The sequence below is a fragment of the Dromiciops gliroides genome, chromosome 2, assembly GCF_019393635.1.
Source record: "Dromiciops gliroides isolate mDroGli1 chromosome 2, mDroGli1.pri, whole genome shotgun sequence".
Classification (NCBI taxonomy): Eukaryota; Metazoa; Chordata; class Mammalia; order Microbiotheria; family Microbiotheriidae; genus Dromiciops; species Dromiciops gliroides.
Window position 1 is genome coordinate 48,082,452 of NC_057862.1, and position 9,302 is coordinate 48,091,753.

At 44.8% G+C, this 9,302-nt stretch overlaps 1 protein-coding gene across 1 annotated transcript in view; it reads left to right on the forward strand.

Annotated features, from left to right (window-relative positions):
- CCDC33 (coiled-coil domain containing 33) overlaps window positions 1-9,302 on the forward strand; it is a 248,658-nt gene extending 239,356 nt beyond the window's left edge. Inside the window, exons 21-24 of the mRNA XM_043980303.1 lie at window positions 594-691; window positions 3,188-3,347; window positions 4,126-4,239; window positions 9,258-9,302. Of these exons, the coding sequence (XP_043836238.1) occupies window positions 594-691; window positions 3,188-3,347; window positions 4,126-4,239; window positions 9,258-9,302 (417 nt within the window). The remainder of the gene's footprint in view (window positions 1-593; window positions 692-3,187; window positions 3,348-4,125; window positions 4,240-9,257) is intronic.

Sequence of the window (9,302 nt, forward strand, 5' to 3'; positions counted from 1 at the left end):
CGGGCTGCCAATCCACAAGCATGCTTTTGCGTTGTCCTCTGCATGCGAACTCACCAGCTCCAGGCCCCCAAACTCCCACTCAGAGTAGGAAGACACAAGCTGCATGCAACCAACCACTGTCCAGTCCAAAGTCAATCACAGGAAAGGCTGGAATATAGAACAAGGAGCCTGACCAGGCATGTCTGGGCGCTCTGGGACCACCTCAGAGATGAGAAAAATGGGACTATGGCCTTGCTTGTCAGGTCAGGAATTCTCTAGTCCTGTTACAATTTCCAGTTGGTTCTACCACTCTGCATGACCATTCTTCCCATGCATGTCCCCATATCTTCACCAAGAGAACAAAGGGTCCTTTCACCAGATACCCTGAGAAGGCCTATAGTGGCCCATGGACTCCTAGTGTAGTCTGGGTGACAGGTTTAGGCCAAGGTCTTTGACCTTGCTTTTATAGAGGTCTCCTGGAATCTTCCAGCTGTTGGAATAAGTTGGTTTCCTCCCCATAAGTGCCTGTGTGAAGTCTGTAGCTCTAACCACTGGCCAGTGGTTAGAGTAGAAAGTGGTTCCATGTGAGAGCTTCACTTTCCACCTTTTCCCAGGGTCCTGTGACAAAGGGTGACCCAACCCCGAACCAGCACTTCCCGCCCTCCCCACCCTCTATCCCCAACATTCCCATCCCTTCCTCTAAGTCCATTCAGTGAAGCCAATAGAAGCCCTAATCTAGAGGCTTGAGTTCCCACTCCCAGGGCCACATGCCCAGTCTTCCCCACACCAGCCCTCTCAGCACTCCCTTCCTCCAGTTCTCCCTCCCCTTCCTGACATCTCCTGGGATCCCTGGGGAGACTTGGAGAGCCCTTTCTCCACAGTCCCAGGAGAACCCTGGGGAGAAGGGAGCAGCCAGAGACTTGGCAGAGAGGCTGCAAGAGACAGATGAGCCAACCTACTCATCACACCTGGGGAGTCTCCTTAGACAGGTGGGTGCCTCAGACCTGAGGGATTCACTCTGCCCATTTTCAGTTCCCATGGTGCTCGTGCATAGGTGGGCATTTCCCTTTGAGCAAACCAGCAATGGGCAAAGGTCTGAATTTGTACAGTGGATCAGCTCTTGGGCAAGGGATTTGTTTCTTCACTTCACAAGAAAAGTTTTTTAAAATGAGCCCTTCTTTGGAAAAAATCTTTGGAAAAACCTAATATATACAGAAATCCTACTTCTGCAACAGATAAATAGGGGCAGAATGTGTAGAAAACCTTTGCTTTACAAAATGAATCTTCACTTTACACAAGCATTTGGTACAGGGTTCCTTTAAGTAGTGGGCTCAAGTACATTTACAATTATTTGATTTGCATAAATAGGATTTATTTTTTAATGTAATTATGTTTTTTAAATTTTAAAAATTACTTTCTCTCCACCTACCCTACCTTTGAAGGAAAAAAGAAAAGAAAATTTTTGTAACACATTTGTATTAGTCAAACAAATTCCCAAATAGGCCAAGTGCAAAAAAAAATGCATGTCTCATTCTACACCAGAAAATGTGACTTAAATGCAACTTTTCAGAGGCACCATGATCCAATAAAGTTAGCTCCACCTGTACTAGAAAATAGACCACTATATCCGACAGGATGGTTGGCACTGCTTTGGATTCTACAGTAAGGAACAGACAGCATTACCCTTATTGCCAGGGAAGGGTTACAGTCTCCATGGAGGAGAGAAATAGAAGCAGTAGGAAAGAAGCTGGTGCCTAAAACAGTTTCTGGGTGGAAGGGATGCCCTTCAGAGATCCAATTGGTCTCATCACCTGATGAGGCTCATTCGAGATCCAGGACCTCAGTGCCCTACTGCCCCCCTCAGACTCTCCCAAGAAAGAATACCCAGAGCAGATTCTCTCCCGCTTTGTTCCCAACCCAGAAACATGCCAACATGCCCATTATCACCCCAGGAAAAAGAAACCCAACATATTAGAAGAGAAGTTGCACTGTTCTCTTCCAATCCACTGGCATCTTAATATAACAATATGTAGTCGTCCTTAACTCAGACCTCGATAAGACAGAATCTGTGACCATTTGGACAGGAGATGCTCTAACCAAAGCTTCCTTTTACACTTATAAAGGGATTAACAGAGTAAAAGAACAAGGTATATAAGATTTAACAGAACCCAGTCAACCTAAGAGAAGAAACTTTTCAAGCAAACTGTGTTTCGTACAGTTGACATCATGACCAACCACCATTCTTACTGTTCCATTAAAGCAGTCTTTTTAGGGATCTCTACATGGCAACATTTTGGTATTCTAGATCAAATTTGCATTTTAAATGTTCTACAATTTAGATTTATTTTTACAGATTTAAAGTGACTTCCCTGATGTGAGGACAAATTGATGACATTTGTTTATCACTCTTTAAACCTCTTTCTAGGGTACCTCCCCCTTTTTTCCTCAGGCTATCCTATGTCATCTTCTCTGGAGCTAAAATCTGGTTAGATAAACCCTCAGTTTTAAGGGAATATTTTTTTCTTGAGCAGAATTCTTGGTAACTGGAACAATAAAATATTTTTAATACGAGTCACCTCCTGAGCCATATTTTCCAGGATTCCCACCAGGTTGGCCACACAAACCCCTTTTCTAAATGCAATGTGTTATGTCAAGATTTTGTTCCTAACAGTCCCTTGGATAGCATTTTATACTTTTGCAAGTTCTTTCCTCTCCATTGTCATATTTGTCATATCCCTTGTCATACTATTCCCTGAGGTTGGTGGAGTAGGATTCTATCATTCTACAGTTGAGTAGACTAAGGTCAAGAGAGCTCAGATGACTTAACCAAAGTCATTCAGTAGATCATTAGGGAACATAGTCTACATGGAAGGAGGACTAACTATGCAGTTATATTTGAATGCTGGCTCTATCCCTGAAAACTTGGACAACCTGGGCTTTAGTTTTCTGATTTAGAAAACTAAAGGGTTGGGCTAGTCCCTGCCAAGTTACAACTTTAGGCCATAGCCCTTAGACTCTTATCTTCAAGGTCACAATGGTTCAGTGGAACATGCTAAAACTGAGACGAGTCATAAGGTCATCTCATGCCCAGGACAGTGGCCTTTACTTGATTTTAAAAATGACTCACTTTCTGGTCCACATGCTACATGACCTCCACAGAGGTCAATGGGTAACCTCTGTAAGGTCACCTACTCTGGCTGGGTCTCAGTTTGCCTGGGGTGTATAGTGAAATCATAATAGTGTGGTTCCCCTATTGGCCAGATTTGTGCTTTTGCCAACAGGACTTCCTCTCCGGCACTTCAGACAAGTTCAATCTCATGGCCAAATTGGAGAGCGCGCAAAATCGTATTCGGACTTTGGAGAGCGAGGTAGGTGAGGCCTAGAGTTCTCAATGGAGTCTTCCTAGATAAAGGAGAGGAGAAAGAGGTCAGGGCTCTCAAGAAGTTGGAGCCTCGATGACCATGGCTTAAAGATTCACAGTAGAATGAGTCAGGAAGAATGTTGGGACCAAATGGTGTCACCTGGAGTCTTCCATTGCTCCCGATGATCCTAGACCCAGGAGCAATAAGGCAAGCTGTAGCAGTGGCACAAATAAAACATGGAGAGGTGTCTATGGAGAAAGAGGCTCTGGTGCCCACTGCTACTGTAGGACAAGGGTAAAGAATGGAATGAAGTCCCTCATCATTTCATCATCTGTAAAATGAAGGGGGAAGATGACAGCGGAAAGGGAGTAACATCATGGAGCTCCCCACATGATCTCCTCCAAATACCTCCAAAATGAAGGGGTTGTTCTCAATAACCACTGAGTTTCTTTCCAGCTCTAAATCTATGGTCCTACAATATATGAGACAGAATACGACAGAATGGAAACTGAGTTAAATAACTCAGTCATAGCATAATCAATTCCCTATTACCTTGGATGGAGCCCATGAGTCCAAGAGGCTGGGCCAGGGCCTTTTTCAACAGCTCAAAGAATCATGGGAGTATAGGGTTTAGAGTTGGAATCCTACCTCCCCTTCCCCAGTCTCCCACCCCAGCTACCATTATAAGCCCTAACATCTGCCCTGGGCAGGGAGTCCCCACTTGCTGTGCCATCCCCTCTGGCTAGCCTCCTGATGCACTCTCCGTCCCTCTCTGGGGCTACAGCTGGAAGATTCAGCCCGGCGCTGGGGACAAGAAAAACAAGAGCTAACTTCGAAGCTGATGGAACAAGACCATGGCTTTATACTTGGCTCCAGTCCTATGTCGACAGAACATCAAGTGAGTAGCCTCAGGGGCCTTGGGGGCTGGACTGAAAAAACAAGGAGACATCAGGTACTTAGTTTGTGAGGGGTCAGCTTTGGAAAGAATGTAGGCTGGCAGTGAGGAAGCTCAAGTTTCAGTATCAGCTTGGTGGCTGTTTCCCTTTGTGACATGGAGCATGTCCTGGCTCTTGTGAACCTCAGTTTTCTCATCTCTAAAATGGAGATCATCCTTCTCACCATCACCTCCTCATCACTGTCATCCTGGTTGGCAGGGGCAGCTGGCTCTGAGGCTGGCCCCGGACAGCACTAGCCAACTGCTGGGTGGCTGTGTCAGGGGAAAGAGGGTTGTTGGAGCAGAGTGGGTATTGCTTCCCCAGGGGATCTCAGAGATATCTAATTCAGGCCCCTGGCCCGTGCCCTGTTTAACAGCTGAAAAGTATCATGTCCTAATGGATCTAGGTTCAGGGGCCCATCTCAGACTCCTACTGCCCTGGATGCACACTGACATGAACAATGCATTCACCTTCTTAGAATCTCAGTTTCCTTACCTGTAAATCATGAGAACTAATACTCTTACTACCCACCTCACAGGCTTGGGATGAGAATGGTGGCTTGTCAGACTTAAAGGCTCTGGAAATGTGAGTTATGATGATGAGGGAGCTAAGAATATTTGTCCAGGTATCCATGACTGCCCCTAAGGGGAAAAGGTGGGAGATTTCCCAGAATTCTAATTTTGGCCGTGATGCTATTAGGCAAGCATGGGGCTGAGTTCAGGAATAGTAAGGGAGAAGTAGCTGCCGCCTTGTAGTAAACTGCGAGGCCTTGGATAGTGCTAGCTACCCAGAACATTCCCCCTACCTCCTTTTGGTGTCTCTTTCCTTGGGGCTACACACACATTCACACACACACACACACACACACACACACACACACACAGCTCTACCTTAGCCACTGTGACCATAGACACATCCTTGACAAGCCAGAGAAGGGCAGCCCAAAGGCTAAGTGTGAGTAATTGTAGAGAGGGAGCAAAAAGCAGGAAGAGTTTACATCAATGGGTGATTTTCTGAAGAAGGTATAATGGACCAATAGGTGAAGTGAGCTGGAGGCTGCAGAAACAAGTCCTGTTGCCCCCAAAGCGGAGGGTCTGTTTCATCCTCTGTCCAGACTTCTTTAGGGTCTGAGTGACAGTTACAAGATGTCTCATTCCAATTCAGCATAAGGAAGATCCTTCTAAAAATAACAACTGCCCTTTACATGAATGGGCAGTTTTATTACTTCCCTCATTTATTTATTTGTTTGTTTGTTTATTCATTCATTCATTTGTTCCTTCATTCGTTTGTTTCTTTTATTTTCTTTTATGTATTTTATATTTATTTTATTTATTGATTTATTAGTCCCTCATTCCTTTTTTTTGTTTTGTTTTGGTTTTTTTTCTTTTTTTGTGAGGCAATTGGGGTTAAGTGACTTGCCCAGGGTCACACAGCTAGTAAGTGTGAAGTGTCTGAGGCCAGATTTGAACTCAGGTACTCCTGAATCCAGGGCCGGTGCTCTATCCACTGTGCCACCTAGCTGCCCCTGTCCCTCATTCCTTGAAGTAGTTTAACCAAAGTTCAAGAACTATTTTTCAAGAATGTGATAGAATTCTCCCTCATGAGAGCACAAGGCTTCAGTGGCTTCTAAAGGGGAAAGAAAATTTAAGAGTCTTAAAATGTAACTTTTTAAGAGGCAATAGAATGTGATATAAAGACATATATGGGTCTGTATACATGTGTGTATGTATATACATATAAAATATCATATACATGTGGTATATTGTATATGTATGCATATGTGTGTGTGTATGTGTACACACATGCATTGTTTATTAAAGAGAACTGTGATTTCCTCAATGGAGGGAGGTAAAGAATGACCTCTACCAATGCAGCTTGCCCCCACCCCCTACAACAAAGAGTCCACTTTCCATCCACTACTCCATGATGTCTTTCCCATTAAATGACATACACTTTTTTATAATAATAAAAGCTCTCTACAAGACCTGGAGGTTTATACAGCATTTTCTAAACACTAACCCTTGAGTTGGATTCTGGGTTTATTTTTATGCCCATTTCAAGCTGAGGGAAAAGGGCAGCATGAGGTTGTGGATAGAGTTATCCTCAAAACCAGGAAGCCCTAGGTTCAAGTCCTGATTGGTGCATACTGGCTATGGAACTCTGGGAATGTCCAAACCTTTCAGTGACTGCAGGTTCTAGAAAAGCTTCTGACTTTAGTTGGTAGATTTTCCTCAATGGACACTCCCTACACCGGTGAAGTGACTCATCCAAACCAAAAGAAATGGAGGTAAATGAGGCCCAAAGAGAGGGACCAGACCCAGGGACATACAGCATTACTTTTCGTCAGTCTTATCTGTGTTAGTTTATGTATTTCTATTCATTTCTCGAAGTTAATGCAGTCGAGTAGAAAGGCTGAATGATTATTGTTTCCCATCTTCAGAAATCCCTTGATAGAAAGCAAATGAGTGTTCCTGAGGAGGAGTCCCCTCCATCCCTCTCTCATTGGCACATTCGTACCATAAAGAGACCAGGTTACCTAATTGTCCCCTTGGAAATCAAGAACAGTCTGACTCTGGGGCAGCTAGGTGGTGCTGCAGTGGATAGAGCACCAGCCCTGGAGTCAGGAGTACCTGAGTTCAAATCCAGCCTCAGACACTTAACACTTACTAGTTGTGTGACCCTGGGCAAGTCACTTAACCCCAGTTGCCTCACAAAATAAAAAAAAGAATAGTCTGACTCCCCCATTGGAAGAAATGGGCTGGGAAGGGAATAAACATTTATTAAAGCCTACACTGTATTCAGCACTTTTACAAATGTTATCCCATTTGATCCTCTCAAGCCTATGAGGTATTATTAGCCCCATTTTACAGATGAGGAAACTAAGGCAAACAGAGGTTAAGTGATTTGCTCGAGGTCTCACAGTTAGTAAGTGTCTGAGACCAGATTTGAATTTGGATCTTCCTGACTTCAGGCTCAGTGCTCTATTCACTGAGCAGTCCTGGTCAGGAAAGAGAGGAAGGAGGAAAAGGGAAGCAAAGGAACAAATAGAAAATATTGCCCAGGAAGGAGTGTGGAAGGAAGGTCTAATGAGAGGAGTTCTGAATGCCTTTGACTTTGTGGGGTGGGAGAGGGAAATAGTGCAGGAAAATCATGAGAGGTCTATGTTGGAGCATGACTGGCCACAAAGGCTAGTGAGTTAGTGCTGCTATCGAGACATTCTCTGTGAATGAGATGAGTCATCATATTGTGAGGACCCATTCCTTTATTTTGGCAGATAGATGGAGGGATGGATGGGGGGGGAGGGAGAGAGAGAGAGAGAGAGAGAGAGAGAGAGAGAGAGAAGAAGAAGAAGAAGAAGAAGAAGAAGAAGAAGAAGAAGAAGAAGAAGAAGAGAGGGGAAAGGGGAAGGAAGGTGGGAGAGAGGGAGGGAAGGAGGGAGGAAGGAAGGGAGAGAGGGAGGGAGGGAAGGAGGGAGGGAGGAAGGAAGGGAGGGAGGAAGGAAGGAAGGAAGGAAGGAAGGAAGGAAGGAAGGAAGGAAGGAAGGAAGGAAGGAAGGAAGGAAGGAAGGAAGGAAGGAAAAGAAAGAAAGAAAGAAAGAAAGAAAGAAAGAAAGAAAGAAAGAAAGAAAGAAAGAAAGAAAGAAAGAAAGAAAGAAAGAAAGAAAGAAAAAAGAAAAGAAAGGAGGAAGAGTCAGCTAGGTGGTGCAGTGGATAGAGCACTGGCCCTGGATTCAGGAGGACCCGAGTTCAAATTCACCCTCAGACACTTAACAATTACTGGCTGTGTGACCCTGGGCAAGTCACTTAACCCCAATTGCCTCACCAAAAAAATTATATATAAATAAATAAAAGGAGGAAGGAAGGAAGGAAGGAAGGAAGGAAGGAAGGAAGGAAGGAAGGAAGGAAGGAAGGAAGGAAGGAAGGAAGGAAGGAAGGAAGGAAGGAAGGAAGGAAGGAAGGAAAGAATAAAGAAAGAAGAGAGAGAAAGAGGGAGGGAGGAAGGGAGAGAGAAAGAGAAAGAAAAGAAAGGAAGAAAGAAAGAAAAGAAAGGAGGGAGGGAGGGAGGAAGGAAAAAGAAAGACACAAGAGAAACAAGGGAGAGAGAGAGAGAGAGTGTGTGTGTGTGTCTCATTAGAACGTAAGCTCTCCGCAAGTAAGGATTGCTTAATTCATTGTATCTGTATCCCTAGCATCTAGTACTGTGCTTGGTACATAGTAGCAGGAACTTAACAAAAGCTTGTTGGTCGCGTGATACATATTATATATATATTATAGATATATATATGTATATATGTGTGCATTGATATCTGTAATCCTGCTATTGAGTGATCAATGTATCTTTTAACCAAAATAAAGGAGTGGATACCAATGGGGCGCACACACACACACACACACACACACACACACTCTAGGCCTCCAGGCCACATGGCCCCTGAGTTCCCCATCCCTCACCACTATCAGATTCTATGACTCATAGGATTTCGAGCTACTACAGACCTTAGAGGTCATCCAGCCCAACCTCCTCATTTTACAGATGAGGAACCAGACCTCCAGAGAGTGGAAGTGACTAACCCAGGGTCACAAAACAAGTAAGTAGCCAAGCCAGATTCCAGAGCCAGGTGTCCTGACCCCGAGCCCAGCATTCTTTCCATTCTGCTGACCCCATAGTGCAGAGAAAGAGGTAACAGAGCACACAACGGGTCCCAAAAGAGATGGATGGATGGTGCTGGAGGTGGGAGAGGTGGATAGATGGACAGACCTCAAAGCACTGAAAGATACGGAGACTCCTGCATGGGAGGCACAGGTTTCCTCCCACAGCTTCCATATGTATCCCCGTTGCCCTCAGTGTTCCTCAGTGACCCATCCTGGCTCAGCGGGCTGGGCTAAGTCTGCAGGGGGGTGGTTAGGAGCCAGCAGAAAGGACCCATTTCTAGAGCCTTCCTGATTTGTATGAGGTTCCCCTTGCTTTGCCTCATGTACAGAGGAGTCCTGCGGGCCGTACGACTTTCCAAAAGCCGAAAAAATAG